At 47.5% G+C, this 14,150-nt stretch overlaps 1 protein-coding gene across 2 annotated transcripts in view; it reads left to right on the top strand.

Moving 5' to 3' along the window:
• Pkig (protein kinase (cAMP-dependent, catalytic) inhibitor gamma) overlaps positions 1–13,679 on the top strand; it is a 100,773-nt gene extending 87,094 nt beyond the window's left edge. For both annotated transcript variants that reach the window (XM_005392470.2, XM_005392468.2), the window contains 2 exons: positions 8,086–8,258; positions 12,951–13,679. In XM_005392470.2, the coding sequence (XP_005392527.1) occupies positions 8,108–8,258; positions 12,951–13,030 (231 nt within the window). In that variant the 5' untranslated portion in view covers positions 8,086–8,107 and the 3' untranslated portion in view covers positions 13,031–13,679. The remainder of the gene's footprint in view (positions 1–8,085; positions 8,259–12,950) is intronic.
• The last annotated feature ends 471 nt before the right edge of the window (positions 13,680–14,150 follow it).

Below are 14,150 nucleotides of genomic sequence, written 5' to 3'. Positions count from 1 at the left end.
AGGGCCTGAGGGTGCGTTGCGGATGAAGGTGAGGGTGGGAGAAGTAGGAAACAGTTGAGCGGTCTAGAGGTAAGAAGACCAGATGAGAAAAGGTAGTCTTGGGCCAGGCAGAGCTGGTAGAGATAATAAGTAACCAGGGCCGGGCTTCGTGGAGAGAACAGGGGTGGGGCTGCCGCATTTTGGAGAGGGAAGATTGAAGCTGGTGATGGAGCCTGAGGTGCAGGGTGCCTCTTGAGGGGAAGAAGCTGAGGCAAGGCATGAGCTGAGGCTCTCACGGTTTTGACTTGGGCAGTGGCTTGTGAAAAGTTGTTTTTTTCTTTTTTAAATTTTAAAGAGAAAAAAAACCAAAATTTCAAAACAAGTTAGTAGGAGGGTAACAATGGTTAATACATTATGTATTGTTATCTTTAAATTAGTTACTCAGAATATAAGATGTAGGCATTAAATTGTCCAAATAAGCACAAAACCTTTTTTTTCAATGAACCAAGAGAAATTAGTAGTATAACTATCTTAATTATATTATATATATATATATTTTTGTTTGTTTGTTTGTTTGTTTTCTCTTCTTTTCTCCATTCCCCATCCCAATTTCTCTGTCCTTTTGAAGTTTCTTCCCATTTTACAATATTTATTGTACATTTTGGATCTTTACTCTTTTAGCTTCTCACACTAGGGAGACAATATGATGTTTACATGTGTGCATCTGGTTTATTTCACGTAGGAATATGGTCTCAAGTTGTATCCATTTACCTATAAAAGTCTCCAGTTTAACCTTCTTTATGTCTGAGTAGTACTCCAGTGTATAAAAAGACCACATTTTTTTATCCATTGCTCATTTGATGGGCACTTGTATTATATCCAAGATCTAACTATTACAAATTGTGTTGCTATAAACATAGGTGCACAGATATCACTGTAGTATGATGTTTGTAATTCTTCTGGGAAGATACCCAGCAGGGGAATAGCTTTTGAAGTTTTTGAGGACTCCCCACACTGATTTCCACAGTGCTTGTGCCAGTCTACACTCCCACCAACTGTGGAGAAGGGTTCCTTTTTCCCCACAGCCCCTCCAGCATTTATTATTGGTTGGTTTCTTGATAATAACCATTTTTTCTGGGGTGAGAGGGAATCTCAGTGCTGTTTTAATTTGCATCTCTTGAATGACCAATGATATTGAACATTTTTTCATATATTTATTTGCTGTTTGTATTTCTTCATCTGAGAAGTGTGTATTCATCTCAGATGCTCATTTTTGGATTGGGTCTTTAAATTTGGGAGTTCTGATTTTTTTTTTTAGTTCTGCATATATTCTCGATAGTAACCCTTTGTCTGAGGAGCAGCTGGCAAACATTTTTTCCCATTTTGGGTTGTCTCTTTACTCTGTTGGTGGTTTCTCTTGCTGTGCAAAAGCTTTTTAATAAGATGAGATCCCAGTTGTTGATTCTTTCTGATAGTTCCCTGTGTGATTGGGCTTTTATTCATAAAGTCTTTGCCTACCTCATTGTCTTCAAGAGTTTTACCTATTCTATATTCCAGCAGATTTAACGTCTTTGTTTTAATATTTAGATCTTTGATCTATTTCAAATTTAGTTTAGTGCATGGTGAAAAAGATATGGGTCCAACTTTAATCTTTCTCACATGCAGAGCCTGTTTTTGCAGCACCATTTATTAAATAGGCTATCTTTCTACCAGTGAATGTGTTTGGCACCTTTGTCAAAGATAAGGTGGCTAAATATGTCTGGAGTTGTTTCTGTACCATTGATCTTCAGTGCTGTTTTTTTTTTTTGCCAGTACCATGCTGGGTTTTTTTTTTGCCAGTACCATGCTGTTTTTATCACAGTAGCTTTATAGTATAATTTCAAGTTGGGGATTGTGATGCCCCATGAAGCAGAATTTTGACTAAGAGAAAGAAGGAGTGAAAGTACTGTAGGAGAGGGAGGTAATTCTAATTCTGTCCTTTATTCTCCTGTTGGATGTCTGCATCTCCACAATGAGAGAATCAATGTTGAATGAGCGGAAGGTGATATCACAAGAGGATGAAATGTGTAGGGCAATGAAGAGACACCTCAGAAGGGAGCAAAGGGTGTTATTAGGGGGTATTCTGCTACTCCAGGTGTTGATTTAGGAGGAAAAAGGTATTATATAAATTACTTCACTCTCTAAGCCTCAGCTTCCTCGTTCAAAATTGGGATTATAGTAGTCCTACTCATAATGTGCATTAAGAGTTACATGAGAGAACATGTGGAAGGATCTAGCCCTGCTGGTCAGAAGCAGGACTCACACATCAATTTGTTGTTTATTTAGTAAGTGTGAAGTGTGCATGTGTCAGGCATTGGCCTAGCACTTCAGGATACATTGGGCAACAAAAGATAGCACAGTGCTTGCCTTCATGGGAGGAGGCTTATTAAAGAAATTAAAAAGCATAAAACTCATATATATAATATAAAATGATGTTAGGGATGGGGATGTGGCTGAGTGATAGAGTGGCTGACATATGAGAGACGCTCTGTGTTATCTCCAGCATTGCAAAACAAGACAAAAACATGACTCACGGACATGTGACCAGCTTAAGAGACTAAAAGGTTTAGAAACAGACCCAGATACACAATTTCGTGTATAATAATGGTAAGTTTTCAAACAATGAGGAAACGATTGGTTCTTCCACAAATGATTTTGAGATAGGTGGAAAAAAATTAAAGTGGTTCATACCTTATAGCAGAACAATCAAAGATTTAAATATGAAAAATGAAGCCGTAGAAGTAGTAGAAATACATGAAAGAATTCGTTGCTAATCTCAGTGAGGAAGACATTTCTAAGTATGCTTCAAAATGCAGAAGCCATAAAATGGATCAATTTGGCTGTATGAACATAAAACTATGTTTGGGGAGAAATGCTAAAAATAAAGTTAAAGAGCAACTCCTCTTAAGGCAGAAGATTGCTTTAATATATTAGGAAGTTGTGAGTGGCTGGACCAGCTCAGTTGGGAGAGCATCAGACTGAAGAAGTCCTACAAATCAGTAAGAAAAAACCTATGAAGTGGGAAGGATTTGAAGAAACAGAAAAGGGAAGGAAAAATATATCTGTATCTGTCTATATCTATATCTGTACCTATATCTGTACCTATATCTATAGCTGTATCTGTCTATTTATATAAAGGGCTAGGGAGATAGCTCAGCAGCACAGCGCCTGCCTGGCAAGTATGAGGTCCTGAGTTTGTTTCCTGGAACAAAAAAAAAAACAAACTAAAAAAAAATACATAAAATATATAATATAAATAATATATAAATATAATATATATTATATATGTTTATATATATATATATACACACATAATGTGTATATATATATAAAGAAACAGAAAAGGAAATGCACATTCTTCATGTTCTGCTTTGGTCACAGCAATACAAACTGAAACAACTAGCTGCTGTTTTTCACCTTTTAGATTACAAGCACATTGGCATTGGTAAGAATAATAGTGAAACACTGTGCTCCTCATACATACCTAAGGGGAATAGCCATGGTTTGAAGGTGGCCTTCCCAAATTCAGGTGTTGCCGGAGCAATAGTATTCAAGGGGCAGCGTCTGTAAGAGGTAATCACATGCTCTTATGAAAAAGAATGAAGAGGTGTCATATACATGTACCAGCTGCCCACAGTGAACATCTTTGTTATGTACCCCAAGTGTGTACTAATAACAAAGAGGCTGACTGAGGACCCGCCCATCCTTGCTCCTGCCTCCCACATGGTGGGGGTGGGGGTGGGGGCGGAGGGAAGCCCTGAGCAGACCTGGATCTTTGACTTCCCAACTTCCTGAACTGTAGGAAAGGAATTTCTGTTCTTTGCAAATTACCTAGTGTCAGATACTTTGTCTTAGCATCACAAAATGGACTGAGAGAAATTCAAAAACTTCTGTGGAGGAAAATTCAACAATACTTTACCACAATAAAAAAAAAAAATCACCGATCCTTTGATGTGCCAATTTTACCTTTTTTTCTTGGTGGTACTGGGGATTGGACTCAGGACCTTCACACTGAGCCACATCCCCCACCCCCTTTTAAATTTTGAAACAGGGTCTCACTAAGTTGCTAAATTACCTGAGCTGGGTTCAAACTTGTGATCTTCCTGCCTCAGCCTCCCAGAGTGCTAAGGGTATAGACATGCATCACCACATCAATTGTAATTTTACTTTTATGGACACAATCCCAAAATTCATCAATAAGGAAGTAATTAAATCATTTTACAGTGGTGAGACAATAGAATATCATGCAGCTGATAAAAAGAAAAATTTAAGTTTATGTGGACATTGGTTTTATTTCCAGTGTTTTGATATAATCACTGTGAGTGGTTTCAAGGTATTTTTTTTAAATGAAGAAAGTAAGGTAGAAAATATATTTTTTTTTAATAAAAGCAAATGGGAGGGAGGGAATGTCTATGTTCCATAGACTACCTCTGGAAGCACAGAAGGGAGTGTGTTGGGGGGTGGTGAGAAGACTGAGTGCTTGTGTCTTTTGTCTCTCTTGAGTTTTACGCCTTGTGCACATGTACTCAAAAATTAAACAACTGACCGACGGGAGTGTGGCTCAGTGGTAGAGCACCTGCCTAGCATGCACAGCCCCTGGGTTCTGTCTGGGGAAAATAAATACCATAAATAAATAACATAAATGCTTTCACTGTAAAAAGCTTATTTTATTTTATTTTTTTTGGTACCGGGAATCAAACTCATGACCTCAGGCTTGCCAGGCAAGTGCTTATGCCGCTGAGCTATATCCCTGGCCCTTGTAAAAAGTTTAGAAAATAATAATTTAGCAGGGCATGGTGGCACATGCCTGTAATCCCAGCATTCCAGAGGCTGAGGCAGGAGGATTGCCATGAGTTTGAGGCCAGCCTGGCCTACATAGTGAGTTCAAGGCCATCCTAAATTATGTAGGGAGACCCTATCTCAAAAGAACAACAACAAAAAAATTTTGTCACTTTAAATATATATGCATATAATGGTATGCTTGAGATCTTTTTTCATTTAATAATATATGTGAACATTTTCCTGTCTTTAAAAATATTTACAAACATTAATTCTTGAATGGTATTTCACTTGGTACAAGTTAGTTATATCTCCATATAGTTCTCTATACCCACTTAGGGCATGTGACGTGTCCATTTAAGAACTCATTTTGCTGTCTTCAGCTTTTGCTAGTTTTATTAATGCTGTGATGAACATCTTTGTACATTTATCTTCATCCACCTTCCTTAGAATAACTTATTATAAACTGACTTAGTGGCTCAGGGATATTAAAAGTTAAAGTTTCTTGATACACATCAATAAGCCACTCCCCAGAGAGGTCCTGGCAGTTTATATGTCAGTAACAGGGTTTGAGAGTGACCATTTTGGGGCACAGTTTTCAACTCTGATGGTTCTTTTACTTTCTGACTTGCTGCTGACTGTACAGCACAGACAGTGAGTGAGGAAAAATCTGTGTGTGGCCGCAGCGGGACGATGTGTGCGCTCTGGGCTGGAGAGCCGCTCAGACCCAGGCTTGGAACCGGTGTGTGCCCAGGTGCAGGGAGGGACACCAGTGCGTGCTGGCTGCTCCGGGTCTCCAGGATTGGGCTTGGAGCTCGCCCTGGTCCCACTGTGTGCCAGAGGGTGGCTTTCTGCCCAGGCAGCTTGTGAGGTCAGACAGGGCGAGGGCCAAGTTGGAGCCCGGGGTCTGTTCCAGTGCGAGGCTAGCCTGTCAGATGAGCTGTAACTCCATCCCACGGTCAGATCCTGGAGATAGCAGGCTGCAACAGCCGTGCAGCGCTCTGTGGTGGACGGAGGCCTTTTCTAGCACTCCTGAGGAGGAGTGGCCCCATCATCCCCACAGAGAGGTGGTGGGAGTTGAGGATGGAGAGATAGAAATTTAATCCAAAGGGTATTTATGGGGTGCCTGTTCTTTACCAGGCATTGTTTGGAGAGTCTGGGTGCAGAGCACCCTGTGTTTGTTAGCTCAGCTGTCAGGATTAAGCCCTTCACTTTGATTTGGTAAAAATCCGTACCCCACCCCAGAAAAATCCCTGTTCTTGTGGGACTGATATTCTAATTGGAGGAAAAGGGCTGAGGAAACAGGCTGTATAATCTGCTCAGGGTCTGACCCTTCCCGTGGGCAGCAGGTATGATGTGGAGGAAAAGCCTGGGCCTGCGAGCCACAGGCCTGCTGAGACCTTTCTGAGTCACAGTTAGGGGCCTACCTCAGAGGGCCGTGGTGACCATTAAGTAAGTGATGTGTATATAACATGAGCACCTGATGAATGGTACTTTTTCTCTTACCGTTGGCATTGTCGTTATGAATTGTGATTGCTGCTGCTATTGCGTTATTGTAACAGGCCATTCCCCTGTCCTGAAGCTTTGAGCAGTTTCTTCAGAGGTGGGTAAAACTGACCAGCAGAAGGAAGCCAGAGCACTTACCAGGGCAATGGCTCTGGAGAAGGCAACTAAGAAAGAAGAAAGATGGGCAGTATGCGCCATCTGCTGGAACTAGGGAGAATTGCCTCTCACCGAGTTGTGGCCCCATCTTGATTTTGGGGAACCTGAGGCCCAGAGAAGGGCAAGATCTTTGCAGCAGAGAGTAGGCTATAAAACACATAATTTGTTTTTTCCTTACAGTGGGAATGGAACCCAGAGCCTTATGCTAGGCAAGCACTGTACCACTGAACTATATCCCCAGCCCTCCCAATAATTCTTAGATTATCTGGCTCCTTTTTGTTTATGCATTTCTCTTCTGTTCCCTCTCTAGGCTGTATTATCAACCACCAAGGCTGTTAACCACTACCTGGACGTCATAGTTTCTAATTTCATAACTTTGCTCGCCGTCTCTCTCCTGAGGTCCAGCCTGTTTGGTCCATGTGCCTATTCTGCCGCTGCCTTTGGAGGCCCACAAGCAATTCAGAGTTAGCATGGCCGACTAGACCTCCTAATTTCCCCGCTACCTTCCTTCCCTAATACTCTCTTCCTGGTCCTGGTTTCAGGAAGCCAGACTTCTCCGCTTGTACTTACTTGTGTCAGAAACCTAGATTTCCCATCAGTCCAACACAGGCCTGTTGATCTCCCCTCCAGATTAAATCTCTGCGTCTCAGCACTGCTGTCCTCCTGCAGCCAAACTCCGCAGGAGCCTCCCGACTTACTCCTTTCCCCTCCCAGCTCCACCCACACACCCTTGCCAGCTTTGAAAGTACACAGCTGGTCAAGCATGACCTGCCCTGAAACCCCCTCGGCGTCCGGCAGTCAGATATGGCCTGGCCTTGCCCACCCCAGCGGTGTCCTTGGACAGCCTGTGCTCTCCTGCTATATTCCAGCCCGTCATGCCGCCTTCCTCAGAACCTCCATGTGCTGCTCCCACTTCTTGTTCTTGTTGTTCCCACTCTTTTTTTTTAGGAGACAGGGTCTCGCTGTGTAGCCCTTGAACTCACGGCAGTCCTCCTGCCTTAGCCTCCCAGGGGCTGAGTTATGCTAGGTGTGTACCACCACGCCCGCTGTCCCCTCCTCTCGTGATGCTCTTCCCCTCACTCTTCATCTGCATAATGCCTAGCCATCTTTGGTTCTCAGGTCAAATGTCACTTCCGGACCCTGGGCTGGGTCAGATCCTGGCAGTCACTCCAAAACCCTGTATTCTCCCTTGAAGCCCTACTAAGTGCTTAGGTACTTGGTAGTTTGATGCAGCCTCCAGCCTGTAAGTTCTGTGGCTGGGTAAGAGGGCGCCTGGGGAGGAAGTGAGTGTTGCTGCCGGGGAGGGGTTGGGGTGTGAGCCAAGGAGGCATTGCCTGGACTGCAAGCTCTGTGTGGGCGGGGACCCAGGCTGGCTCCTTCATTGCTACATCTGCCACACCTCGCCAGCGCTTGGTGCGTGATGTCGATAAACAAGTTGTATTTATCTGTAATCTTAGAATGAAGACTGAATGTCGGTACTCGACGATGTTGATGGTGTAGAATTGTTGTCTGGGTGTAGAATTATGATGTCTTTATGCTTCCTACTCTGTCTTCGGTGTAAAGGGGAGTATGTGTCATTTTGTCGGAAGACATCAGTGCCTCACCTCTGCCCTCCTGTCTCCACAGGCCTGAGAGCAATGCGACGGGCATGATGGAGGTCGAGTCCTCCTACTCGGACTTCATCTCCTGTGACCGGACGGGCCGTCGGAACGCAGTCCCTGACATCCAGGGTGACTCGGAGGCCGTGAGTGTGCGGAAGCTGGCTGGAGACATGGGCGAGCTGGCCCTCGAGGGGGCAGGTAAGAGCCAGTGTGCATCGGTGACCTCGAATGCCAGAAGCCCTCTGCCAGCTCTGGGCTGGTCTCCGAGTCCTAGATTGCGCACACTTCCTCAGAGAAGCAGCTGCATGCAAATGGCACCTGGCTCTCGGTCAGTGGCAGAGTCCAGCCAACGCTAGTTGGGGATGCCAGCATCCCAGGCCCTGAGACTCTGGCTGGGCATCCAGGGCCCTCCCCCACCCCTAGTCCACCCATAAGTCCCGTTGGCTCTCCTCCAAAATGTAGCCCAGCTTCGCCTGCTTCTCTCAGCTACTACCTGGCCAGCCACTCCTGCCCTCCCCCTGCGCTCTCCAGCAGCCGTCCTACGCTGTCCTGCCAGAACATCTCCCAGGGGCATCCCAGCACAGCAAAGCCGGGCTCTTCACGGCAGCCCACTGCGGCCATGTCACTTGGATCCTGCCCAACACCATGCCGCACCCCCGTAAGACCTTTGGTTTCTCAGCCAGGGTTCAGGTCTTCGCTGTGAGCACCTTTAGCTTTGCTTTTTCCTCTGGTTAGAATGCCCTCCGGTGCTGGGGCTGCAGTCCCCTCACTCTCAGGCTTGAGCTCAGCTAGCGGGTTCCCTGGCGGATCTCCCCAGATAGCTCAAGCGTCCTTCCCCAGGAAAGTGACTCCTAGACAAGGTGTTGCTTGTTTGACTGGGAGCTCCGGGAGAGCAGAACCTTCTTGTCTGCCTGCACGTAGCAGGTACGAAGGCCTAGGGGACATTCCTGCTCCTCCAATTCTCCCTCTGGCCTCCTAGAGGGCCCTGCTCGCTTCAGATCCACTGGTCAGCCCTGGCCCTTCTTCTGGGAAGTCTTTCCGAACCCTGCCTGGCTTTCCATGGCACCACGGAGGTCGTGACTGTCACACCACTTCCCACAGTGCCCTGCAGCTTCAGGCTCTCCGTCCTCCTGGGGCATCTTTGGAGAGCCATAGCTTTGTCCCTCTCTGGTAGCCCCAGTCTGGAGCTCTTGGTCCTTGCTGCACAGAAGTGACCTGTGATGGCAGGACAGAGTAGACTTTTGGGAGCAGCAGGGACCCAGTCCTTTGGTGTATAGATGGGCGGACTGAGTTGGCTTGCTCAGGGTCACCCAGCAAATGACCGTGGTTAGTATGGCCATATTTATTCTGAGAGAGAGCAAGCCTCTGACACTCGCTCTTAGAACCCCACCCAGGCCTTCCTGTTTGAGGGTCTGTCAGCCTTCCCTTGTGGTATGGCCCAAATTCCTTGCCCCGGTATGGGTGCCTCCTTGGATCATACCCTGTTCCCCTGTCCAGCCTCAGCACTGACTTCCTCCCCAGGTACCCTCTTACCAGCTGAACTAAAGTGCTGCTGGTTCCCACAAACCCTTGATAAGACATGATACCTGCACGCGCTTCCAGTTCTTTGTTCCTGCACTGCTCAGCAGACTGCTTCTCACTGTAGCAGACCCCTGCTCTGCTGAGAGCCCCCAACCTCAGCCTTCATAGGCAGAGAGGGGCTCCTCTTCCCCCAGCCACTGCCATGGTCCTGTTAGCGTAGAGCCCCTGTAGCCGGAGCGTGCCCGCACAGGCACTGTGCTGTGCCCTCAGCTCCTGGCAGCAGGTGGCACATGACAGGGGTGCCTCCTCTGTAGCTTTTCACTGCCTGACTCTGTGAGCAGCGTATGCAGCTGCTCTGACTGGGCATGCTGCCAGGGGCTCTCTCAAGGCTTCTGTGTCCTTCCCTCTGCTCTGGTAAACTTTTTGTCCCCTCTTCCAAAGCTGTTGTAGCTGCTTGTCCCTGTACCCAGGCCTTTCTCTACTGTTTGTTGCCTCTGACTCAGAATCCTTGAAATGTCCAGGTGCTGCAGGTGACTGGAGGTGCCTGCAAGGTGACTGACATATAAGGAGACTGGAGGGCAGAGGGGTGTCTGCAAGGACATGAAGCACTCGTGGTGGAGGCCAGGCAAGAGCACCTGGTCCGAGGCCTTCGGGTGCTCACGGCTCACAGTGCGCAGTGTCTGGGCAGGGCTCAGTCCAGCGGGCTCCCTGTGGCAGAAGGCAGAGCTTTAAGCACTACCGTAGGGTTTCTGGCCCAAGGGAGCCTCTCTGCTTTCAGCTTCTGAGAGACTGATGGGCAGCAGGGCACGAAGGGGAGCCACAGTCCTTGCCTGCTGGGGGGCCTGGCTGCCCGGTCGCCCCACCTCTGTGGCCTGCTCATGTTCGGCATTCTTTCCCAGCGCTCTGTGTGCACACATTTCTCTTCCTCGGTATTTGCTTATGTAGGGAGCTCAGATATTTCCTTACTTTGCCTAATAATGAGAGAAACAGGCCAGGCAGAGAGCTGTGAGTGCTCGTGCACCTGGAGGAACGTTTTCTAATGCTGCACTGCAGCTGGATTGGAGGGAGTCCCAGGGGTGCTGGTGGGCCAGGAAGTGTTATGTTGGCTGAACGTTCCCATGTGCCACCTAACGGTCTGTGCAGGTGTCACCATCGTCACTATCCTCCTTTATAGGTCCGGGAGCAGAGCTCAGAGATTAAATGACTTGCCAGAGGTCTCCATAGGAAGCAAGTAGCAGAGCAGAGATTACTAGGGAATTTAGAGAGAATATTCCCGCCGGCTGGGGCAGGAGGATTGGGCCAAATAATCCATTCCCCAAAGGACGGTCTGCTCAGGCTTCTTCATAGGCTCATAGTTGAAAGTCTGACCCCCACGATCTTCCCACAACACTCTCAGGCACCCATGCGCTCGGACTGCTGGAAGGGCACTGTGAGGTAGTGTCGATGCTGTCCTCTGCAAACACTAGACAGTGGAGGCAAACCTATGGCGCACGTGCCCCAGCGGGCCGCTTATATCACTGAAAGCTCTGAAAGGTTCACCATCATTGCACTAGATGATACTGCTCACTGGAAGAAGGCAAAGCTAGTGGGAGGAGGACTGGCTTTGGCACCAAGCACGCTTTTTCCACCTTTTGATGTCAGGCAGATGAGTGTGGTTTTCCTAATTGTACCTCCAGGTTGCTATGTGAGTTGTATAGAAAATGCCCTCAGTCCATGGCCCTGGAGCTCTATGGTGTGGTAGTTCTCCTTGATCAGAAGGGCTTAGCCTCCACAAGCTAAAGACGGAGGCCAAGTGGTGGAGTGTGGCCTGATAGAGACTGAATTTGCGTGCAGCCCTAAATGGCTTATAGGGCACCTGGTGATACCACATAGTGTCTTTGGAGTTTAAGAACTGCACCACTAAAGATCAGTTACCATTATAAGCACAGAAACAAATTCTGGGCGGCCGGCGAGGGTGCTGGGGAAAAGGAACCCTTCTACGTTGTTGACAGGAGTGTAGACTACATAGTGCAACCCCTGTGCAAATCAGTATAGAAACTCCAGAAAACTAAAACTAGAAATTCCATTTGACCCAGCTGTTGACCCTGTTAGCTGTCTTCCCAAAAGAGCTAGAGACATCATACCATGGTGGTACACGCATACCCATGTGTATAGAAGCACAACTCATAACAGTTAAATCTTGGAAGCAGCCTGCGTGTCCAGCAGCGGATGAGTGGATACAAGGAAAATGCGGCATTACACAGTGGAGTGCTGCTCAGCCATGAAGGGTGAATTTGAGTCATTCATAGGAAAGTGGATGGATCTTGGACCATAGTGCTAAGTGAAATCAGACGCAGAAGCTTAAATATTGCATGGTTTCTCTTATATGAAAACCCAATATATAAATAAAGAGCAAAACATAAAAGAGACGACAGGAAACTGGGAGGTAGAGCAGGAGGTAGGAAGGGGTCTTGAGATGGGGCGAGAGGGGAGAAGGGGAGGGTTGGGGGGTAAAAACAATTAAGATGCGGTGTGTGCATGTACCAGTTCCCCAAGACGAATGTAATTACTGTGTATTGCAAACATATACCAACCCCCAAAGCACTACAAACACCACTGACGGAGCTGCCCACAAGCCCAGTGTCGTGGGCACAGCATGGAAGATGCCCAGGTTTCCTGCAGAGTGAGGTTGGGAGAGGTGGAGATTGCAGCACTGTACTGGTCTAGGCTCTCCGCATGCATACACACACGCGCACACACACACGCACCGTGTGCCCGTGGCACCCACAGGGTCTGATCAGGTCCCACCCGGCACTCCTAAGTTGGTCTGGTTCCTTTTTCTAAGAACAACTGCTATTCACTGAGGACCTGCTTCTCGCTGGGACCTTAATGTTTGCTCTCTCCCTCTAAGGAACTTTCATAGTCTTCTTCAACATCCTTCACCTCTTGCTTTTAGCACCTACCCACAGTCCTGGCTTTTAGCTGACTTTTATTTGTGCCAGTATCACTGCATGCATTCCCATGGTAACACGTAAGCTATGATACACCAAGCCAGAGTTCCCTTTGGCCATACCACCCCTATTGCAGTTCCTGTGCTATTCCCCAGTGGCTATTTCCCCAGTGGCTATTTCCTGTTCTATTCCCCAGCACTAAGCCACTGCTACAGTTTGGCTGGCGCCTTCCACGCCCATTTTTCTGCTTTGCGTTTGTGTATAAGTAGAAATGTGCCCAAGAAAAACCACACCTAGCCAGGAGAGGCAATACATGCCTATAATCCCAGCACTTGGGAGGCTGAGGCAGGAGGATTATAAGTTCAGATACTGGGCTACACCGCAAGACCTGTCTTAAAAGACCCAACCAACCAACCATCCTTCTTTCTTTCCTCTCTAGAAGGACAGGCAGAGGCAAGCACCACGAGCAAAGAAGCCAGCAGCCAGCCCGAGAGCAGCAGTGGGACAACCTCATCTTGAGTCTGACCTTGTCCTGGAGGCCGGAAGAGAGACCTGTTGCCCCCGCCCCAGAATGGGAACCCAGGCACAAGCCCAGCAGCGTCTTTTCTGAACCCATGTGTGAGAGGCCTCTGTGGCCCCTAATCTGGGAAGTCCTCTGCCCACACCCACAAGCTCCACGTTCCCACTACCGTCTCTCCGCGCCCAGGTACACTTTGAAGACACTGTAAGCACGGGATGTTATTTATTCAGCTGGCGCAGGGCTCAGGCTGGGCCCTGCCTACCAGGCGAGCACCCACAGGGGATACTCCTCTTGTGGGCCACCTGCACAGGGACCGCGTCCCAGCACGGCCCCTCCTTTCCCATCCCCAGCCTTCCAGGTCAAGACCTTCTCACCCCTTTTTTAAAAAAAACACTTTTAAACTTTTTAAAAACTTTAAACCTTTTTTCAGCAGAGAGGGAGGGCGCTGATAATTCACTTTTTGTTTTTTTAGGAAAGCCATTTTAAGCTCAACTCTGACCATCTATGCAGCTCTGAGGTTCCCTCATGGAGCTTCACAGACCCATTGGTAGGGAAGAATTTGGGCTGAAAACTAACCGTGATTTTTTGCCCTTTTTACCAAGATAAGTGACTTAGGCCCCAGGAAATAAATGCTGATGATTTGTGTGACTCGTTTAAGATTATTTCTCCTTTAAATAGTGAGAGCGGGAGCTGAACATTGTTTCTCCAGTGCAGTCAGCTGGGCTGTGTCACCTGCTCTGGCTTTCATGAGCTGCTGAGCATAGGCCGGGGTTCCTAGGCTGCTACTGCTTCTAGCATGCGATGAGCCCTCTTCCCATTCACTGTCTCACCCAGCCAGCTCTTTGGAGAGCCTAAAAGGAAGGTTTTTGCCTGAAGACCCAGAATAGAGGAGCCAAGAGTGCAGGGAGCATCTAAGAGGACAGCCCCTCTGGAGAAACCTCATTTCTCCTTGAGGAAGAGGCCCTGCGTTCTCAGCCCCAGCTAGGGAGCTCCAGCTGTCCATTCCCAGCCTGCACTGGGCTCTTGGCCCTGCTGTTGAATAGATGTGGGAGCCCTAGGGTCTCCTGCCGTTCTCACTTCATGCAGGTCAACCAGCCAAGACTGAAATATTGCACACCA

This window comes from Chinchilla lanigera, unplaced genomic scaffold, assembly GCF_000276665.1.
Source record: "Chinchilla lanigera isolate Chin_1 unplaced genomic scaffold, ChiLan1.0 scaffold00044, whole genome shotgun sequence".
Lineage (NCBI taxonomy): Eukaryota > Metazoa > Chordata > Mammalia > Rodentia > Chinchillidae > Chinchilla > Chinchilla lanigera.
The sequence above is the reverse complement of the archived record's forward strand: the minus strand, read 5'-3'. Positions and strand labels throughout refer to the sequence as shown.